Below are 22,610 nucleotides of genomic sequence, written 5' to 3'. Positions count from 1 at the left end.
CAGAGACAGCTGTGAAGTTTGGCTTTTTGGTTTCTGAAAAGTGAACTTGCTGTCAAGGTCATATTTAGATTGAGAATAAGAAAAAAGTCACTTCTTGATTATAGGAAATGTGAGTCCTTTCAGCTCACAGCAGAGTCTAGTGAAGGTGATTGCTTGTTATCTCAGCACCAAGAGAGTCCCAAGGCTTGCATGGAGACTATCTGTGGTTTCTGGTTCCTGTAACAGGATGACATCACTTGCATTAACTATATATATAGCATATATATATATATATACATGCCTATACATATAAACTTGTGTAACATTTATGTAAATTCAGCTGTATTACAACACTTGCATAAGATTCCTCAGAAACCAGATGTTAAAATGTGTTGACAAAGCAGCTAGATTGTACCAGTCCAAGCAGTCTGTCCAACAGTTTGCTGAGTTTTTCTCCTTCTTTTGCAGTCTGTATCTTCCAGAGCACACACAATTCCTTTCTTCTTTTTATACTTCAGAAATTTTAAAGGATTGTTTGTTTGCTTTGGAGAAACAAATGTTTTAATTATAGGGAGAGCCAAATGATTTAGCATAATGGGTGGTGGTCGAGGGCTTTACTATTTTTTTTTTTTTTGTCTGAAGAGATAAGGTTGTTTCAAGCTGTAGTCTAACGCTTCCTTGAAATGGAATATTTTCAAACATATATTTCTTGGAACACAGCTGCTACTTCTTTGACAAATGAAATAATGCATCATGTACAACTAAAATTCATTGCAACATAAAAACAAATGTATGTTCATTTTAGTACTTTGTTTTCTCTAGGGTTTTGAATCATGGTGGGATATTTTAAAAAACATATATCTTTTATAAATCTCTTTAATAATATCTACACAATATTGATGCAGCACTTTATTGAACAGCAACCACATACAACCATTTGAAATGTAGGTCTTATTGTACTTTATCCTCTCAGACTACCAGCTTTGTGGTTTGAGGTTTCAATTTACAGCTGACACTAGTATTTGACTTGCTGTCATATTTATTGCCTTGATTACAATTAAAAGCATTGCTATGGGAAAGGAATGATAATAATATGGTCACGTTGTTAGAGTAGAAGGTTTTTCAGATACAGCAGGTTTATTTTAAAAGTGTGATAAACTGCTGGAGGTTGAGATCTTTCCTACCAGAATTCTTGCTCCTCAAATGAACTGCAGCCATTACAGAGAATTCCAAGGAGGGTGCAACTGACTGGAGCCATAAGCAAATCTATGACTATTATTATTTGTAATACATGGCAACAATTAAATTTGGGGTCTATTCTGCTAACTGCCCTATAAAGATATAAAAAAAGATGAGCTCTTCTCTGAAGAACTTGCAGTCTAAACAGAAAAGACAGTTGAGTGTAGCAGAGATAAAGATTTGTTTACAGAGTATTACAAAATATTGAGGCAGCTGTTTTGAAAAAAACAAACAAAACCAAACATGATTAATCTTTCAATAATTACAAAATGATCATTTTTGAGAGAGCACAGTAAAGCACTTTGACCTTCACTTTGAGATCTATTTTCATTTTGTCATTTCTTACTTTATAACTTTTATGTTATAGTACAAAATTAAAGGTTGACATAAAAATTCTGTCAAGGTGAAGTATTTTGACTGATTCAACACAAAGTAAAACAAGAAAAACTTGCAGTGTTCCCTTCAGAAGATTTCAGGGAAATTAGAAGCATTTGGAGAACTTTAGAGAATTTCAAAAGATTTAGGTTGCATTCCAGTTTTGGAATGCTAAAAATCCTTTCACAAAATGGATTTTCTATGCTCTGCACAGTTCTACTTAAGAGCCCTCTTTGTTGTGAAATTAATAGCTTTAGCAGCTTTCCTTAGCTTTTGTGTGAAATTAATTGGTAGTCTTCTTTCCAGCTTCTAACCTGCAACAAAAATAAGCCAGTATTTTTATTAAATAGTAGGCTTGTTTACAGCATCAGCAGATAAGGTCAGAGCTGAAATGGGCACTGAGGTTAAGCAAATTGGCAGAGCAGGGCTGGGTGGCTTGTTTTGCTGCTCTGTGTCATCTTTTCTCTAGGTAAATAGATTGCTGGAGTTCCTAGAGATATTTCCTTAGTGGTTTTCAGTGAGAGCTTTCAGTCTGAATAGTTCTTGCTGGATCTGAACATTGCTCATTTTCCTTATGCAGTAGTGTCTGTTTGTTTTGGCTTGCTGTTAGGATGAATTGTGCCAAAGGAAAGTTGGAGACATTAAAACCGAGTGCAGACAAATGTTTAGCATGGACAAGGAGACAGGTTATTTTGAAATAACCCAAGTGAACTAAAACTGCAGCTGAAATTTCACATTTAATATAAAGATTCAAGTTTCTTGAACATTTTTTTTTCTGACAGGCAGGAATCTGGAAAAGCATTATTACAGGCACCTGCCTTAGGAACATAATATCATGGATCTCTCCTCAGAGAGGGGATAGTATTCCCTCTGCAAAGCAGTGCGGAAGATGACAAGCAGAGACAGGATCTTCTCAGAGAACCTGCAGAGCCAAGCATCTGAACCCTCAGCTGCACATGATGGGCAGCCAGAGTCTGTATTCCATCAAGTGGGAAATGCAGTCTGTAAAGATGGGGGAAAGGAGCCTTGTGACTTCTGGCACCAGGAGGATGGCTCCTTTTCCACCTGTAGATCTGTGACTGCAGAATATGTTCAATGTCCTAGGGAGCCATCAGAGCCACTCAAACCTGACCCATGTGCAGGAACTAAAAACGTGTGCACTGACATTTGAAGACAGACGTCCCCCTCTACTCAGCTGACTTATTCTCTAGGGAAGTCTTCTGGGGACTTTGATCTGGGAAGCTGAGGGTAGACTACTGAGGCTCATTTGGCTCCTCTTAGATAATTACCCATTGCTGCTCATCCATGTGAGCACCAACAGTGCTGCCAGAGTAGAGCTGAAGCATATCAGAAGTGAATACATGGCTCAGACCATGTGGTGTCTTCTTGGCCCTACTAAATAAAGGGAAAAGTCTTTCTTAGAAATACGTAGTGCAGGGTGACAGTAACAAGAGTAATGATAAAATAAGGCAAACCAAAATCCATCTTGAGTATGCCGACTCAAATGCACTCAAGTTGTGAAATGAGGAGAGTGAAGAAGAGTTCTGCATGAGGTCACAGAGGTACAACGTTGTTAGGAGAGCAGGGACAGGCTGGGACAGCTCGTCTGACTCTGATGCTGGGAAGTATGGGTATCAGAAAAAACAGGCAGGGATGAGGAGGAGGGTAGTTCCCCTTTGTATTAAGTAGCTTGGATGTATGGAGCTCTGCTATGGGATGGACAAACAAGGATGAGAGCTTATGGGTCAGGGTCAGAGGAGAGGGTAGCAAGGGTGACATTGTGGTGGGAGTGTGTTGCAGACCACCCCATCGATGTGAAGAAATGCATGAAGCTCAAGGATAGGTCTGAATCACAGACTTGGCTTCTCAGGAGGGACTTTAACCTCCCTGACGTTTGCTGAAAAGCCAAAACTGTGGGACATAAGCAGTCAAGGAGGTTTTGGGAGGGTGTGAGGAGTAACATCTTCAGACAGATACTGTGTGAATCAACAGGAGTGACACAGCTGGGCTGAATGTTCCTCAACAAAGAAGTGCTGTTTGGGAGTTGGGTAATCAATGGCAATCTCAGCTGTAGAGGACATGAAGTATTGGTAATCAAGGTCTGGAAAGGCATGAGTAAGGCGAGCAGCACAATGTAGACCTGGGCTTCACAAAAGCAGTCTTCACCTAATCCTGGGAACTGGTAGGTGGTACTCACTCTGAGGCAGCTCTGAAGATCAAGAGGCTCTGGAAACCTGGCCAGGTTTGAAGGACAGAATTCTCCAAGTGTAAGAACTGTCCACCCTAACACTCAGGAAATACATAGAACTAGCTTTCCCAAATTGGGAACTCATGACAGAGTTCCAAAGCAAAAAGGTAGCACACAGGAGGTTCAAACAGGGACAGTCTACCAAGAAAAAACTCAGAATAATTTCCTAGATGTTTAGAGACAGCGATACGAAATCCTAGAACCAGTGCTTGCAAGGGGTGCCAAGAGCAGCAAGAAAAACTTATATACGTGCCCATATATATGAACATATGTAAAGTACATCAAATGTAAGTTATTTTCAAACTCTGTTTTGCTTTACATTCCCCTAAACTGCATGTAAATCATCCCCTCGCTTAATTTCTTCACATATACATGGATACTGTCATTCATTTCAGACACAATACAGAAAAACAGAGCAAAAGACCTGTGTGTATGTTTTTCTTTGTTAAATGTCCATGTCAAATATGAATTTTCCTATTTATCAGGGAACTCATGAATTTTGCTCTTCCTTAAAGTTCACCTCCCCAGACACAAACTATAGCTTAAAGGAGCTCTTGTTTTATCCTCCTGCTCATGTTATCCTGACTGCAGAAGCTGAGATTGTTCTCTGCCTTTACACAGAGTAAGTCTTGGGCTGTGAGTAGGGCGTTGTGCTGATTCTAACACCCATAAGCTAGAAATAGTCTCTGTCACATTGAGGAGACAATGGGTATTTAATTTAAAAGAAAATTTTAGGAATGGCAGTTTGAAAGCTCAGTCATGGACTTGTTCTGTTTAATCTAAAGAGAACGGGAGAAGAAGTGCAATAATATTATGTGGCATGTTAATATTGCCAGCATTACATTGCACAGTGAAATGTTAGCCTGTGGGAACAGTTATTGACCTGATGTTCTGAATTTCCAAGCTGGTATGAATCTCTTGAGTTCCAAGATGCTTCCAAAGATCCTGCAAAAGGGATCTTAGGAAACAAACTTGAACGAGATGTTTTGGTAGCGTGCAAAAGTTCCAAAAAAACCCACTTGGCCTCAGCTGAAACAAAACCAGAAGTGTGCCATGGTCTTGTAGGTGTGATATGCTTGTACAGATTTTGTAATTCAAAATATCAAGGATATGAAAATATTCATAACAGAGAAATCAAGAGTTCTGTTCTCTTCCAACATGGAGCAGGCACCTTTTTTTCCTTGTAGCAGGGTGTTGTCAAATCTTTTGAGTTTTACTGCATTTTTCTGGTCTTTGCTAGCTCTGTATGCAAAATGTTAATCAGTGTACTCAGCACTGAGCCCTGCTTGATAGCACTGAGAATCCAAGTTACAAGCTAAGTAGCTGTAGGTATTACCTATAGGCTAAATATGTCTGAAATTCGTCTCGTTTCAACAATAATGTTTGCTCCCATTGTGATATTCTTCATTTATTTTTTGTCACTGAAATATGGTATGCCTTTTCAATCTCTAGACACCATTAATACAAGGAAGATTTACCTTGCAGAAAGGGGGAAGTGAAAACCAGACTTGACTAGCCATAAAATAAAGTTAACTTGCTTGATCAACCACTACATATAATATTTTATATTTTCCCCTATTATTTGCAATTAGCTGAGAATATGAAAAAAAATGCTATTGCATGTGAAAGTAAATGCTGAAATCATATCACATGTGGTATCAAGCATCGTGTTTTAAAACTATCAGTTTCTATGTCCTCTAGCACTGTAATACCAGCTGTTAATCCTCAAGAATGGTTGGTACAATGTGTTGATTAGAGTGTAATAGTTTAATCATCTCTCAGTGTTAGGAGTTCATGTTGTCATTTCACAGATCACGAAATGTGTCTGTTTAAGATATGAGCCCGTTATCTTTTCTTCTCCTTTTAGTGCAAGGCACTATGTAACCATGCTCATTTTATCTGTCTCTCTTTTACCTGCATTATGGTGCTCATTAGCATCATCATACAGGGCACAGGGATAGTCAATGATAATGTTTATTGCAGGGAGAAAAAGAAGCATTTTCTTATTGGAAATGCTTTTGCATTGCACGTTAAGGAGTGTAAACCCTCCTTATCACTTCTAAACACTGCACCCGATTAGTTGTTAGCTGTAGAGCTTATTGCTGTTGTGCAGAGGACAGCAAATTGACAACGTTTCTTAAATAAGTTATTACAGCCATATGAAAGCTGAAAAGGCATCTTCTGGGTATATTCTTTCCTCAGGGACTGGGGTTTACTTTTGGCTTCGTGAAACTGGGTTTAAGTAGATATACCAGTGTCTCAGAAGAACAGAAGGGAAATGAGAAGTTAACGACTAAAACAGGTAGTCAGGAATGGGACATTTGGATCTGATCCTCCCTAGGTGTGTTAGCAACTCCTCTGAAGTCAGCAGAGCTTGGCTGATTTATACAAACTGCAGACATAGGTTGGAAAAGTTCAGTTAACCTTATTCCCTATTAATTTTCTTGTTCTCAAATTTTTTTTTTAAATTATTTTTTAGCTTTTACTGCCAGTTTGTCAAATTTGAAAATTCAGTCCTCAGGCTTAGAAAGCTTTACCAAGCCAATGGGACTGTGCCTCCGTTAACTAAGCCAAACATAACCATCCGTGCAAGGCTTGAAGGGAAGTGAGGACTGGGAAGTGTAGTGTGAGGAGACAAAGACATAATGGTCACTTAGGAAGGGGAAAAGAGGGAATTGGTCTTCCAAAAACTACACTAAGACTTGAAGAGATGCTCGTCTGGTAATGCAGATTTTATAAAGAGATTCGTGGAATCATTCTGGTTGGAAAAAGCCTTCAGGATCATTTTGTCCAACCGTTAACCCAGCACTGCCAGGTTGCTGCTAAACCATGTCCCTCAGCACCACTTCTATATGGCTTTTAAATCCCTCCAGGAATGGTGATCCCACCACTTTCCTGGGCAGACTGTTCCAGGGCTTCACAACCCTTTCTGTGAAGAAATTTTTCCTACTCTACAACCTAAACCTCTCCTGGTGCAACTTGAGGCCCTTTCCTCTTGTCCTATCACTTATTCGGGAGAAGACTGACCATCTGGCTACAACCTCCTTTCAAGGAGTTGTAGAAGGTGAGGAGGTCTCACCTGAGCCTCCTTTTCTCCAGGCTAAACAACTCCAGTTCCCTCATCCGCTCCCCTTAAGACCTGTGCTCTAGACACTTCACCAGCTTCATTAACTTTCTTTGGACATGCAACAGCACCTCGTTGTCCTTTTTGGAGTGAGGGGTCCAAAACTGAACCCAGTATTCAAGATTCAGCCTTTCCAGTGCTCAGTATAGGGGGGCGACATCCTGGCTGCACCATTTCGGATAGAAGGCAGGATGGTGTTTTCCATGCTGGCTCATCTTCACCTGGCTGTTGACCAGCACCCCCAGGTCCTTTTCCTCAAGGCAGCTTTCCAGGTGCTCTTCCCCAAGCCTGTAATGTTGCATAGGATTCTTTTGACCCAAGTGCATAACCCAGCATGTGGCCTTGTTGAACCTCACACCACTGACTTTGGCCCATCAATCCAGTCTGTCTAGGTCCCTCTATAAAGCCTCCTTACCATCAAACAGATCAATATACCCCCCCAATTTAGTTTCATCTGCAAACTTACTGAGGGTGCCCTCCATCCCTCGTCCAGATCCTTGATAATGATATTAAACAGCATTGACCCCAAAATATTCCTATTAATTCCAATTATTAAGCTAAAAACTCAGGAACAGATACTTACTCTTTTTGGGAAAAAAATTAGGGAAGGGACAAAGCAAACGATAAGAGGCTCTGAAGTCTTGAAAATAAACAGTTTCTTTACTCAATCCCTTAATTTGTACCCAGGGACAGCGGAGGGCAGCAGTGCTGTCCTCAAGGGGGAATACTGGACAACTAATACCCAAAGAGGAAGGCATGGGAAGAAAATGGATAGCACATTGCCAAGGAGCTCCCAGATGAATTATTAAAACCATTTTATTAAATATGAAATCATAATCTTTGCCCCTCACCTTTCATTTTTTACCTTCCAGAAGACCTTTCAATGCCTTTTCTCTTCTGATGAGTCTTCATCCATCACAACAATGCTGTGCCAAAATAGGGTTGTGCCATTTCATCATGGCCCTGCGTCCCTCAGGATGTGGAGGGTCACTCTAGCTCATTTAGAAAAGATCTTTCTTCTCCACCCATAAAAAAGAAAGTTATTTTGCCTTCTTTATATAAAAATGTTGATTAAAAAGCTAAACTCAAGCTAAAGCTAAGCCCCAAACACTTACTAACAATGACAGTAATGGATTATTCTTTCATGGGAACAGATATGTTCCCAAACCAACCCGCTCCCATGAGTAACCTAAAATTACAGCAATATTAAATATTATGATTAACTTGAGTTTTAAGAGGGAGGCTACTTCAGTCAGTTGCATTTACATAGTCAGCTGAAGTGCAGACTACCCAAAAGGAGCATCTGGCAGGGTGAAAGCCAAACTGTGGGAGAAGTGACTTCACTGCAGGAACAAGCTGAAAGAAAAAATGGATTGTGAAGAGTGGGAGGATAGCAGCAGGCAGGAGGGCAGACAGGGAGGCATGCTGATATATGGAAACAAGAGGGAAAAAGGGTAAACATGTGCATTCAAGTGTGCTACTCCCTTTCTTATTTTTCCCTGGTAATTAGAGTCCTTTTAAATGGAAGTTTATTTAGATTCAAAACTTATAAGTCAACTTGTAAATTATCCTACTTATGCAAATAGACTCACTGATTAGTAAAGTTCTGCTAATAAGATTCAGTCTGTGTGTCTGAGCTATCAGAACAAATCACAAAGCATAGGATGTTCACAATAACAGAGATCCTGTGATTGAAGAACTTGGTTTTGCCACTTTAGAGATGGGGACATGAGTCAAAAAGAAGTCATGTGGGACATTTTGAAGTGTCAACGTACCATAAAATTCTTTGAAAGGTTCCATTTAGATTCTAAATACTTTTGAAAGTCTGATCCTTAACGGCTAGTCTCAGGTGAAAGAACATGTCTAGAAAAGAGCTGGACTGTAAAATCACATTTACTTGCATTACCTAAGTATTGAAATATACTCCTCTTAAGATGGTTTCCTATCTTCTCCAAATGAGTCACTATACATTGATCTTTGAATGCATATTTATTTTCAGATCTTAGACTTGAAGGTAAGAAACTCCGAGCTGTATTTAATCTCCAAATGATCCAGGTTGAGAAACAATGAATGTGCTTGTATTTAGTGTAACATCGATATAAAATTATATAAATATTGACTTTTGCTGATTTTTATACTAAGGTTACCACTACAAAGTAGTTACCTTGCTGCTTTTAAAGAGTTAAAATGTTCAAATTTAAAATAGTGAAAATGAGAGGTTAATTTTTCTGCAACAATAGCCATAACTGCATAATTAAAACTATCAATTTTTTTCTGTTTCAGATGAATTCAAATTATTTATGAAAAGGCTTCCCATGAATTATTTCCTGAACACATCTACTGTAATGCATTTGTGGACAATGGATTCTAATTTCCAACGTCGCTATGAGCAGCTAGAAAACAGCATGAAGCAGCTCTTCCTCAAGGCCCAGAAAACTGTTCACAAGCTCTTTGGCCTTAGTAAGAGGTGCCATAAACAGCCACTCATCCGCATGCCACGGCAGAGGTAAGAAAGTCTATGAAATACTGTGAAATTCAAAGTGCTGTCTTGACACTAAAACCTCCTTCAGGGCACAGAGGTGGGAATGTGTGCGGCATATGGTACATGCACGGTGCACAACCTCTATATTGGTAAGAGCTGAACAATCCCAGCTTTCAATATTGCTCCATTCATGTTTTCCTAAATATGATGGGAAAGGTCAAAATAAAACCCAATTTATATATGACTTGTGTATTATGTGAGGCAACTAAAAACTAACAGGAGTGTACAGATTAATCCCATTTGGTCTGACTCTGTTTTACAGAACCATATTTTCAGTGGAACTTGGCCAAGTGTAACAGTGCCAAATAATTGTATACTGAATACTGAAGACCTATTCTGAAGCAAGCACAGCTATTTTAAGAACTTTCCAGGTCATTATACAGTATATACTACACAGTATTGATTTCTTGTCTCATTTGTCAGATATGAATTAGATTTGAAAGGATGCCTAAGGAAAGAAAATAGAAGTGTTTTAGTCCTTCCTAGAAACAAAGAGATTCTGAAAGCTAGCTACTCAAACTCATATTAACATAAAGTGGTTATAGTTGATTGCTGATCGAAAATTGCTTTATTGAAATTAGTGGAAGGACACTAGAGTAAATCTGAAGTGAATGAGCTTTTAAGGACAATATTCTCCTGAGCACAATCATCGTGACCCTAGTCCAGTGACTCCTGCATTTAAAATCTGTTGATTTTAAAGAAATCTGGTTTAGGTTCAGTGTTCCAGAACTGCCAGGACTACTTTACTCTCAACTGCTCTTAGCTCTCCTACTGCAAGCTAAGGCTCCATGAATTTCTCTTTACCTTTTGGTGGCACTTAGCTAACCCTGCCCCTTTTCCTTCAAGAAGGAGACAACTCTTATGGCTCTCATGCCCCCCTTTTTCTACATAGTTGGCTTTGCTTTGTGATATACTTGAAACAAAAAAATGTATTTTTCACTTGTGGGGTCATTTCATAATTAGAAAACATTTCACTAAGAATGTTTATACAGTCACTGCAATGCTTTGACAACATCACCTGTGTTTCTTGGGCACGACCTTAATGAGCATTCTGACAGAGAGATGATTCAATGCAAAAGACTTCAGCAGAAACCCAGAGCTTTTTAGAACACAAGAAACAGAATCTAACCCTTTTTTTTTTTTTTTTTCTTTTTTTTCCCTCTACCAAAATTTTAAATAATCAGGTCTTCCAAAATAACTACTATAGGGTTTTGGGGCAATCTTTCTTTGCCATCAGTAATGGCAATGACAGAGTACAGATGAACTGAGAGATAAACATCACAGATCAGTTGAAATGATTGATAGAAACACACCTTGTTTGTTATATGAAGGATTTTTTATTTTAATGCAGATGAGCTCACCGTTTATTTGTTAATAAAAAGCTGTGGTGCTATACAAAAACAAGATGTGGACCAGCTAGGGAGGGTTCAGAAAAGGGCCACCAAAATGATCCAAGGACTGTGAGGCTCCATGTGAGGGATGGCTGAGAGAAAGTTATGTGTTCAGCATGGAGAAATGAAGGCTCAGGGGAGACCTTATCATAATATTTCAGTATTTAAAGGATGGCTACAAGGGAGATGGAGACTCCCGTTTTAGAAGGAGTTGCAAGGAAAAGATGCTGGTTAATGGGAACTCCTGGGGAAATTCCAACTAGACACAAGAGGAAAATTTTTCAGAGACCAGACAAACAGCCACTGGCATAATCTCCCCAGGGACGTGCTGGAGTCCTCAACACCTGACACTTTTAAGATTCCCCTGGGTAGTGTGCTGGGCCATCTTGTCCAGTCTGTGCTTTTACCAAGAAAGGCTAGACCAGATGACCCTTGAGGTCCCTTCCAACTTGGTAGTCTGTGATTCTATATCAGCCATAATAAAATTTACTAGCAATAAGTTTGCCTGTTTTATAGAGAGTTGTACTAAACGTTGATAACAGTTTGATTTTGCGATGCATTTTTAACTTAGAAATAGGATAACTCTGAAGATAATTATGTCCCATTTTAGTAACTGCCCTAAAATGTTTTCTAGCTAATACAGAGGGAGATTGGACATATGATGACATAATGACAATCAATAGATGGCTCACAGATCAGTGCTTAAGGCACGTTTGGGAATACTTAGCAAGTGGGATGCATTTGCTAAAAGAGAGCATTGTCAAAGGCTGGATTCCATTTGACTGTCTGGGAAAATTGCCTCCTGACATCAGGGCTTTTATGGTGATAAGAAGAGCTTTAGAGCTTTAAACTGAAAAGTGAGGGGAGAAGGTCAAAAGAAACTGGTTTAGTTTCCAAACCTGGTTAAAAAAAAAAGAAAAAAAAATCTGATAGAGCAAGATACAGGAATGGATAAAGGAATATCAGTGGTGAAAAGATAGATAGTGAGGAGAGAAAAATCCCACAAGTAGTGATAGAGGAGTATTCAGGTACTTCTTATGACGAGAGTATACCTAATCCAAACAAGATACTGAATTTTTTGATACAGAACTGCTAAAAAGGAAGCATGCAAATTAATAGCAGGTAATGCAATGGACAAAAATGAATTGTTGCTCAGGCTGTTGAAAAAGACATTTCAACAGATAGTGAGTGGAATAACAGAACCAAAACCATGTTCTAAAATGTCTTGTATTTAATAAAACTGAGGAAGAAAAGCAAACCTCAGAGCTTCATGTGCCAAAGATGTTCTAAGCTCTAAAGAAACAAGAAGAGGGAATTGGAACAATATGTAATCCTTTCCAAAAGCTTTCTAAACGACTCCTTCAGATTAATGTTTGGGTTCTCCTATTGGTATTTAAGGATGAATTTTATTATGGGAAGAAAAATTAGACACTGTTAATGGTGATATAAATACAATTTTAAATTGTGTTTTATGGGCACTTGTATTTTCAGATACAGATTAAAGAGCCAATAATTCAGTTTTCAGTAAAGGTCATGATGCTGGCAGTGAGTAAAAACAAAGTAACTGTGCTAATATTTAATTTTACACTGTGTTTCACAAGTCAATAGAAGATATATAGAAAGGATTTTGAAAGGAATGTGTCAAAAATAGAGAGCTGGTTTTTCTCTTTCATGAAGCTGGGAGGTGTGTCTTAAAAGTTCAATATGATTCTGTGATTCTGTAATATCATTCTTGAAAAGTTTCTGTGAGACTGAGTTTTATATGGATTCATCTATGTAGTCTGCCAGAAATTGTTTCTTCATACTTGAAGGAGCTCCTACATACAGTCAAGGTTATAATTAATTACTGGAAATACCATGTCTTTTTTCTGGCCTCAGAATATTGTTATTGAACATGAAACAAATTGTTGCTTGATTGTTTTTAAACAGGTTTCAATTAACTAGTTAGAATTGTTTGCAACTTTTTGCATATTTCCTGAAGAACCAAAGCAGTTAGTAATCATAAGACTAAACTACATTTGTATGGTAATTTTATAATTCTTCAATGAAAATACTGTTGAATCCTCTTCTAAGGTCATTGTTCATAGTAGAAAAGAGTCAATCAACTTGCAAGTTAAAGAAACTACATTCCTGTGTCTCCTTTTTAAACACAGTTAATATTCTTCAGCTAGAAAAATCTATACATAGTTTTCTTCCAGTCTGCACTAGTAATCAGAACAATGTCTTTTTTTGCTGTAGTACCTCTGTATACACTGGGGATGGGAACTGGACTACTATTTTTATTTCATTCTGTTCATTGCAAATCTTTTCGAGCTCCAGATGTTCTTCACAGATTTTAATCTTTCTTTCCTGAACATGAAACAGACCATCCTTTTCCTGAAAGTCAAATCATGTGAAGATATATCAAAAGTCTGTACATTTCTGTCATAAACTGTTACGGTACTCCTGAGTGTATCTTTTAAAATTCACCTGAATTAATTAATACACTTTCTGTAATCAGTGATGTTTGGACATGTAGTTAGTGAGGTCAAATTTATGAGCTGTCTGAACTCAAAGAAAAATACCAACTGAAAATTCAAAAGGCACGAGAAGCACAGAAATTGTTATACAGCTAATCCACTACCATGTTGTATATAGGGATGGAATGATAAAACATCCAATTTCAAGAGTTAAAGAGGAAAACAAGATTAAAAAAAAAATACACTCTGGAAAAGAAACTTGATGTTCTGTGGAGTAGTACTACGAGGTGAGCTATTGCCTCCATGAATTTGAGGCTCTGCTGCTTCAAAAGGCTCAACTTATTATTAGTAATACTTTCTCATTGCATTGACAGAGCAGCCTTAAAATATTGCAGTATCATGTGCTCCTTCATTGCATTTGCTTGGCCAGAGGCCACTGCATGCAGCAATTGTTATTCCACTAGATGGCCAGCTCCTGCTGCAGTTTTTATACAGGAAGGTTCTTCAAGCACCACCAGTGGCACAATACATTTTGCTTTGCAGGAATCAGTAAGAGTTGTAGAATGTACATAGGAGAGTTGTTGAAACAGTGCTAGAAGCACAATATATTTTCCTTTGGAGGAATCACGATGAGGAGTAAAACCATATGTATGCCCTAAGCTCATTGTGGGTATTTCTGTGTTAGGAACATGAGGTGTAAGGAGCAATTGTTGATCTTCAGAAGCAGTTTGCATATGTATCTGTGCTCTAGTACATCTACTCTGAGCAAAGGACTGATAGAGTCATTAAGGTAGTCCAGGATCTGAATTCCAGCAGCATCTTTCTCAGATAAATTAAGAAAGTATTGTCCTGTCATGGGCAGCCAAGGGCACATTTCCTCACAGCTTAGGCTGAGAGTTGTGATTCACACCTGCATGGAAAGGTGAGGTCTGTGAGTACATAATGTCATGTTAACGTCACCTTTGGAGTGAGTCTTCTGATTTTTCAAAGGCAAAATAAGTGGAGGAAATGAATATCAAATTTACCTAATAGGTTGCCCATACAGGACACTGTAACTCACATATGGCAGTGGTAAGGGGTAAAACAGTAAACAAAGTTGTGGTTATACGTTTGTCACTCTGTAAGGGGGAGGGATAGCTGGTTTAGTTTCTGTTGTGGTTAATATGACAGTAAGATTTCTTTATAAACCTAACGACTGCACGCTGAGAAGCTGATCATCAGAGGAACAGAAGATCTGGTCCTGTTAACGAATTGCTGTCAGTGAAACACCTGATATGAACCAGAGCTGGGGATAAGGAAGCACTTACAGCCACCCAAATTATGGAACCAAAATGAGAAAATTGGACTATCTATAAAAGAAATGTTATAATGAAGTATCTCTCTGTTGACAGAGAAGGAACATCTTCACTTTCTCAAATATTTTTCAATAAGAATGGCAATGAATCCCTGTGATTGGACTTAATATCCAAACACTACTGCAAGGCACTAAAGATAGGGAGAAGCTTCGATTTCTTCTTTCACAAGTGCCAGTTCAGTACTTGATTTCTTTCCTTTCTGTGTCATTCAGATTTGTTCCTTGGCTCATGTTATCCATTTGAGTGAATGCACTCAGTACAGTATGTTGCTATATGTACAAACCTTATTTATATGCAGTCTAAATCATTTTGTAATGAAAAAGCATCACTCGAGGCCAAATTTAACCAGAACAATCTGTGAGTTAATGAAGATATAAACAAAAATATTAAAAGGAGAATCATAATGTAAATACAACAATAAGCCAGTGGAAAAAATTACATCTTCCGTGGCAAAATAACAAAATGGAAATCTGCTGCAAACGAAGATTATGAGCAACTCAAGTAAATAAAGACTTTAATTTTGAAAGGACAAGGTACAATATTTGCACACATATGATTTTGAATAAAATGTCAGTATTTGAATTTTTGAAAAGACTAGATGCTTAATATTACAGTGAAGATTTTGGTTGTAACAAAAGTTTAGCTAGATTTTTAAAAGATCTTATTCTGGTAATGCAAGCTGAAGGCAAATATAGACAAAACTACTTAATAGCTTAAAAATATTTTTTTATTAACATATAAAACTTCTTATTACTGAGAGGAAAGCCATTATGTTTGAAGCATGTCTTTATCTTCATAAAGAATTTCTTTTTAAGAAACATACTCTGAAGTTGATGTAGACTTAAAAGGAGTTCACCACCAGAGGCAGTGAATGGCTGCATCAAACAGGAGAGTTGTAGAAAAAATATCTGGTTTTCAAAACCAGAATTTATTCTGGAATTTCCCACAGAATGTGCCACAGGCAGCTATAAAAGGAGGAAGAGCCATGAATTTACATTTTCTTGTTTTTCTTTTTGACTTTCACAGAGCAAAAAATGCACATACCCTAGGAGCACAACAGTGCCTGAATACTGTAAAAACATTTCAGAGAAGGGACTTGTATCTTAGTCTTCAGTCCATGTGCAGAAAAAATCTAAAATGTCTGACTTTTTCGTAGTATCTGTAACACAGTCTATCAGAATACTGAGGTCTTGAAACCTGTTTTCTTCAGAATGTTTCAGAATGAAATACACACACAAAAAAGATTAATCCCATGCCCTCAGGATGTTGCACAGGATTAGTTCCTTACATCCCAGAGTTGGTTATCAGCTACTTTAGATGGCTTTGCTGTAAGTATAATTGATTCATGGCTACAAAATTACTGCAAAATAAAATCTTCCACCAAGGAAGCCACAAAGTTCAATACACGGGACTTTCATAGTGTATCACGCAGAGATTTTTCTTTCCAAAGCACATTTGTGGCATTGGATGTAAGGGGAAAAAATCTAATTATACATCACTTAGCAGACAGCTAGAATGAATGTGAGCAGTGAGCCTAGATGAAAATTGTGTTATGGTAAGACAGGAAAAGCTCAGCTGAATGGAACAGGTCTAATGTATATGATGCTTCTGAACAAAAGGTGCTAAACAAGCAATATTCTTTCTGCTTTTAGAACATCTTCTCTTTTTAATAGAGTACAAAGTATCATAGAGATGTTTCTAAACAACAATCATTCCAAGAAAGAACAAAGAAAAATGTACTTAGATTGCACATCATATTGTGCTATAAAAAAATACCAGAAGTTTTTTTTGATCTTTAATTAAGATATAGCATGTGGGAGTTAAAAATGGATTTGCAGGTTTCAATGTAAAGGAGTGTCTCTCCAGTGGAAACTTTGATTTGATCTAACACACCAGGTGCACATCTGAAAGCTGCATGCCATAGAAAAGGAAGGTGATAAGATGAAAGTATGTGAGATAAAATGAAGGTCAGTTTGGCAGTGGTTGCTTTACTAAACCGAATAATAAGTCTGTATCTTTCCTCAAAGGAAATAAAATGATCTGCTTTGAGGTGATACCTTTAATTGGATTGGGGATTAGAGTTATTTAAAACTAACGTGACAGACATAAAAATATGATCCAGAGGCCTGCAAATAATAGGTCTTATAACAACAACAGGCTAAGATAAACTCTTGTGTATATGTGTGTTTTCACACATATTTAATAGCTGTATATACATAGGGTCATACTGCTCTTAGAATTTGTCCTTGTAATACATTTTCTCTCAAAGAGATTTAGTTTTCTAATGCTGCAGCGTTTTATTACATGCTGATAGAGGTTGTTCTTGGTCACATGTTATACATGTAATTTTTTCCAGCCTCCTCACAATTCCACTTTGGATTTTTTTTGATGAATAGCAACATTAGACTGAAGTAATTTCACCATATCATAAAGTCCTGTGAAACTAGACTGTGAAGCAGGTTATATTAATGTCACAGAGGTGGCTTCCATGCTCTGGAAATACCATACACGTGATATGTGAAGTCACATCTCTCATGCCCATGTTTTGCCCTTTTAAAGTATGGACACTACTTAGGAGGGCAACTGTACTCTAGTAGGAGTGCTTTAGCAATCAGATTTTACATTTTGTCACGTGAAGCAAACTGTTACAAAAAGAATCATCTGACATGGAAGGATTTACTGTACAACCTACTCTAGGTGAACATGCTTTAGCAGGGGGGGTTGGATGAGAACATCTCCAGAGGTCCATTCCAACAACTCTGTGACTGTGATTCTGTGGTTTGGTATTGATTTAATATTGCAGAATGTTGTGTTACACCTTGTTCTGAGACTTGCATTTCTAAAATATGATTAAAGAATCACTAAGTACTGCTGCATTGCAAACAGTTTATACTTTAAAAGGACAAAACATTGGCATGAGATATGGGACTTCATCCCATGTATTGTCCATATATTATATAGTACTGCTGAATAATCCAACAACACCTCAAAGGAGACAGTATTCAGAAGTGCAACAACAGAAGATGGCTTAAGGAAATAATTTCACCCAAAGATAATTACTTCTTTAGTGTACATCTCTTTCTTGCGGGTTCTAAGAGTAACAGGTTCATAGGAACAGAAATCCTATATTCCATTGAAAGACCAATTTCCTTTCCTCAGTCCAGTTCTGAGAAGGGAAAGCTGAGCTTAATTTCCCCTTCTCCCTCATGAAACAGTATCTCAAGTATCCATTTTTTTCAGATCTGCTGACACTTGTTCCACTACCAATTGCCTCTGTCTCTTTAATGTAACAATCCCCCTTATTGCTTCCAAGCCAAATGTCCAAAATTCCTTTCTTTTCCCAGGCAAATTTTGTAATGCACTTGGTGCTATCAATACTGGAGCCTGAAAACTTGAAGGCAATAAACACAAGCAGCTTAAAATAACATTTTATTTTATAAACATGTAGCATTAAAAAAGAAAAATGCAGAATAAGAAAAAGCTGCTTCAGAATTTCATCTCTAAAGAGAACAGTGTTCAGCACATGCAATCCTCAGTGTAGATCTGCAATATTTGTTTTTGTTTGGGTTTTTAAGGACTTGTTTTTCGCCTTTGGGTTTTTACTGTGACCAAACTGCTGCAAAGGACCTTCCCTCAGGCCAAATTTAAAGATATCTTAATCACCTATCCACATGAATCACTTGGAGAAACAACCTCAGAGCCAACATTGTGGTGACTCACAAGGCTTGCAAGCCTACACTTTAAAATAATTACTTGACATGTTGATAGATCCTGGCACACATTTCTGGGCTTGGCAGCTTCTGTTTGCTCCTAGCCTGATGACCATCTGTCTTTGTAGTCATGACATGACATAATGGCCATGATCCTGTCTAGAGAGCAATCCCCCCTTCCTTCAACCATCATGAGAATGTACACCACAACTACAACTGGAGGTCAGGCAAGGACACCAGCATGAGGTATTTGTTCTTGGAGCACCCTGGGCTTCAGGCTATCCCCAAGTCCAGAAAGTTGCAGTATCTACCAGATTTCACCTGTATAATAAAAGCATATTTGCACATTGCTTTATCTGATCCAGATAAAGTGTGTCCACCACAGGGCTGACAGTGAGCTGTGGATACCACGCCTCCCTCACTCTCTTCTGTCTGCTGTGTTTTGGTAGAGTGATCCACAGACTGTCTCTTGCTCTGTGTTTGTACAGCACGTGGCACAGCGGGCCCCCCTCTCAGCTCAGGCTGGGATGAACTGCTGTGACACAAATGCTTTTCTGGTCTGGGCTATTTAAAGCAAAATCATGTCTCCTCTGTGGGAAGGTGGTATTAATGTAAAGCACAAGAAGCCTTTGGCATGAGTGGGGAATAAAAGGGAAGATGAGGGTAGGAGCTGGAGGGGGCAGGGGGGTATTGCCATGCGTATCCATATTTCAGGCAAAACCTTTCATTGCTCTGATGCTTCACTGACAGAGAGGTCTCTGCTTGTCAGGTCATGTCTGTCAGCACTCTGAAAACAAGCTTTTCAGGCTCTGAATCAGAAAAACTTCTCAATTAAACAAGTCAGAGAACTGGGAGATGTACATTGACATAGAAACGGACACTTAGAAGCAAGTGTCTTATATGTCTCAGCTGTGTTAAGTATACGTAATTTACTGTGTTAGCTCACTCAAAAGGTGAGATAGAAGCTCTCCCAAGGGGACATCAAATGCCAGACTTTAACCTTGAGGGCTGTGCCTCAGGTCATTTTAGCTAAAGACATACAGTAGCTTTGTCTTTGGATAAATCTGAAGATTGGATAGTTTCAGTCCTGGAGGTGGTGGGGTTTCAAGCTTTTGATCTTTAAAAATGCTTTGAAAAGTGCTGTAAGACTGCATCTGAATCGTTTGTATTGTCTCATGGCTATTATTTTTTTCCTTTAAAAAAAAACCACAACCTTTGCTTGCAGCATCCAGAGTGCTGGAATCAATTGTGTTGTGTCTTAAGGGCTTCCAAATGACATTGTTTTGGGAACAAGTTTCCTACCTGGCCAGTATGTACAGATAGGGTAATGAAAAGACTTATACAAAGTTTCATATGGCTGTTTCATTCTATGTCACTCTCCCATTTGCAACACAAACATAGAAATAACTCTAATATAGCTTCCATGTCATTCAAAGTTAGTGATTCTTTCTTATTTACAGTCTATTATGTCTTTTATAAACCAAAAATACATTCGTTTTAGATGTAATATGTGCTCTTTAGATGTAATTAGGTGCTCTTGATAAGAACAAAGTGAATGAATAGGAAGAACAAGGTGCATATTGGAGGGTAAAGGGCAGGGAGACATTCAGTTTTCCTGAAATTGATCTGCTAGACCAGAATTCAGTTTGTGCATAATATCTGTGGTTATTGTCAAGGGTAGAGTAACTTATGGACAGAAATAGTAGGAAAAAATATATATACAATAGTAGTTAATTTTTGGAAATATATATAAAAAAAAATTTACAAAATTATAAATGTCAAATTATTAATTCAATACTTCTGTCTTACGCATGAAGGTATATACAGATTGGTAAAGACAATGTAGAGTTCATTTACCCCGAAGAAATCTGAGTAGAATACTCAACATCTCTAGTGACAGCACTGGTGTGACATGAGCTAGAAGCTGTCCTTGTCCTCTCCTTTTGTCTCTCTCCCTTCCTGCCTTCCCCAGTTCCTGAATGAATTTAGCACTCCAGAGAGGTGCCAGGCAGACAGCTCGGAGCATCCAGCCCTCTGATGCGCTCCCAGATAGACAGGATGGGTAGCAGGCCCAGGCTTGCACTGTCTTGCCAAGATGCCTCCACTCTGAGTGGGGAGGGTGGTAGCTGGAGGGTGGGGGCAGGAGCCCATGGTACCCAATAAACTCGGCGGTGGTTCATTCCCCGGCTCCTCGGCTGGGAGCCTTGGCAAGGCCGCCCGCTGTGGTGGTGATGTGTGCTCTGGGGACACATGTCACCCAGGGAAAAGCTTTGTTGTTGAGCTATTCACCCTGTGTTTTGTGCTGCTGGAGCATTTGCATTCCTGACAGACTTCTTTTAGGGTAGCTCAAGGGCTGCACTCGGAGACCCTGGCTAACACCAACTGACTCCAGGGTTTTCAGTTCAGTTTATGTCTGGTATGTAGCAATATCCAGCAAGGTATAACCTTGATTCTGAGATGACTATGTACAACCTGGAATTTTTTTTTGAGTTTCAAAAGGTATTCTAAGTATTTAATAAGAAGCAGATTATAATCTCTCACTCTGTGTAATATTCAAGTTCAAAAAACTTCACAGGCAGGTGCTGCTGTCCTTATTCAGGTTGAACAGTTCACCTGTACCTGGCATAGGATCATTTGCTCTCAGACTACTTACCAAACAAGAGAGTAGAAAATATGATCAACAGAAGTCGCTCATTAGAAATGTTAATCTTCAATGCAGTCATTAACTGCATAGTCTCTGAAGAACTCTAATTTACTGATGTGTAAACTTAGGTTATATGGTTCTGGAAATAAATAATTTAAAAAAAAAAACTTTATTATTAAGACTTTTCTTAAGATGTTACTGTACAAAAGGCCTAGACCTACTTTTGTGCAATTTTTCTCCATATATTTCCATATATATATTCTTTTGGAAAAGTGCCATAAATGTACCACAGAGAATAAATACAAAGCACTATGCTATCAGTAACATTCTTTAAAAATATCAGTTTTAAAGTTTTGGGTATGTTTTTTGGGTAGGAATCAGAAGAGCTTTAGGTTGAGAGAATGCAAAAGAAGTTTTACTTCATCAACAAGTGGAGATCAGAGCCTTAAAGCAACACTAAAATAAAAATAAGATTGCCTTTCTATCAACTTTCCTTCCTCCACATTCACATTTTGACCAGTATTTTGGAGTTAAACTGTTGTCTTCATATCCTACAACCAATGACAAAGAGAGAGTCAAATGTCTAAGACTTCTGTGTCCTATGGAACCACAGATGATGAGTAAAAAATGAAGGACTTACATATTAGAAGGAGCAGAAGTAATAAAAACTGTTGTCACTCCAGACAGAACGTGACATTTGCTGATTTTCTAACATAGTTTTATTTCATTATCTTTAATGACTGACTACTCTCAGTTGTCCAGATATTAAAATAAGATTACCTAAACCAAATGAAAGCAAAATAGAACTTTCTCTGAATTCTACTCAGAAACACCTTTGTTCTTTGACAGATAAACGTATTTGTTCAAAACTCAAGAAATGATAAAATTAAATGCTATCTCTACAGAAAGTCAAGGTTTTTTTCCTCATTGTGAAGCTTCTGTCATATCTACCACAAGATCCATTTTCTCCAGTTTTTAGGTAAAAAAGAAAAACCTTTTTTCTTTTAAAATAAAAAATAAAAGTTTTTTTATTTTCCCTTAATTATCTGGCCTTTTAGTCATTCCAATTCTTAGATAAATAGTTCCTGTCCTACCCATATAACAGGAATGACTTCAATATGCATTCAGACCTCTTCTCATTACATGAGTGCACCAAATGTCAGGATTTGTTGCACCAATTAAAATTAATGCATAAATCTCTGTATTAAAAAGAAATTTTTGAAAGAAATTAACCTGGAAAAATACATACCCTTCTAAAAACCAGCAATGTGAAATGTCTCAGCATTTCTTTTAGGCTGTGTTCGTTATATTTCCTAAGACTCTTCTTTCTTATTGTGGACAGAGATATTTGCAACAGAATCTGAAATCAAGATGATTGTCTTAAACTTGCATTAGGTTGGGGTTCTTTTTAATCTTTTAATTTAAGAAACTTCTGATTGACAGTTAAGAAATTCTAAAAAAATTCTTTAACTGACCTTAGAAGAACCCGAAGGCATCATGCCCTTGAAATTGTGCATATATTATTCCACACATTTTTGGACAAA

At 37.9% G+C, this 22,610-nt stretch overlaps 1 protein-coding gene across 1 annotated transcript in view; it reads left to right on the top strand.

Annotated features, from left to right (window-relative positions):
* LOC103781738 (BMP/retinoic acid-inducible neural-specific protein 3) overlaps positions 1-9,475 on the top strand; it is a gene marked incomplete at its 5' end in the record, with an annotated part of 49,805 nt that extends 40,330 nt beyond the window's left edge. The window contains one exon of the mRNA XM_008949458.1: positions 9,249-9,475. Coding sequence (XP_008947706.1) covers positions 9,249-9,475 — 227 coding nt within the window. The remainder of the gene's footprint in view (positions 1-9,248) is intronic.
* Positions 9,476-22,610: the final 13,135 nt, after the last annotated feature.

The sequence above is a fragment of the Merops nubicus genome, unplaced genomic scaffold, assembly GCF_000691845.1.
Source record: "Merops nubicus isolate BGI_N331 unplaced genomic scaffold, ASM69184v1 scaffold12241, whole genome shotgun sequence".
Classification (NCBI taxonomy): Eukaryota; Metazoa; Chordata; class Aves; order Coraciiformes; family Meropidae; genus Merops; species Merops nubicus.
This window is presented reverse-complemented; position numbering and strand designations above follow the sequence as displayed.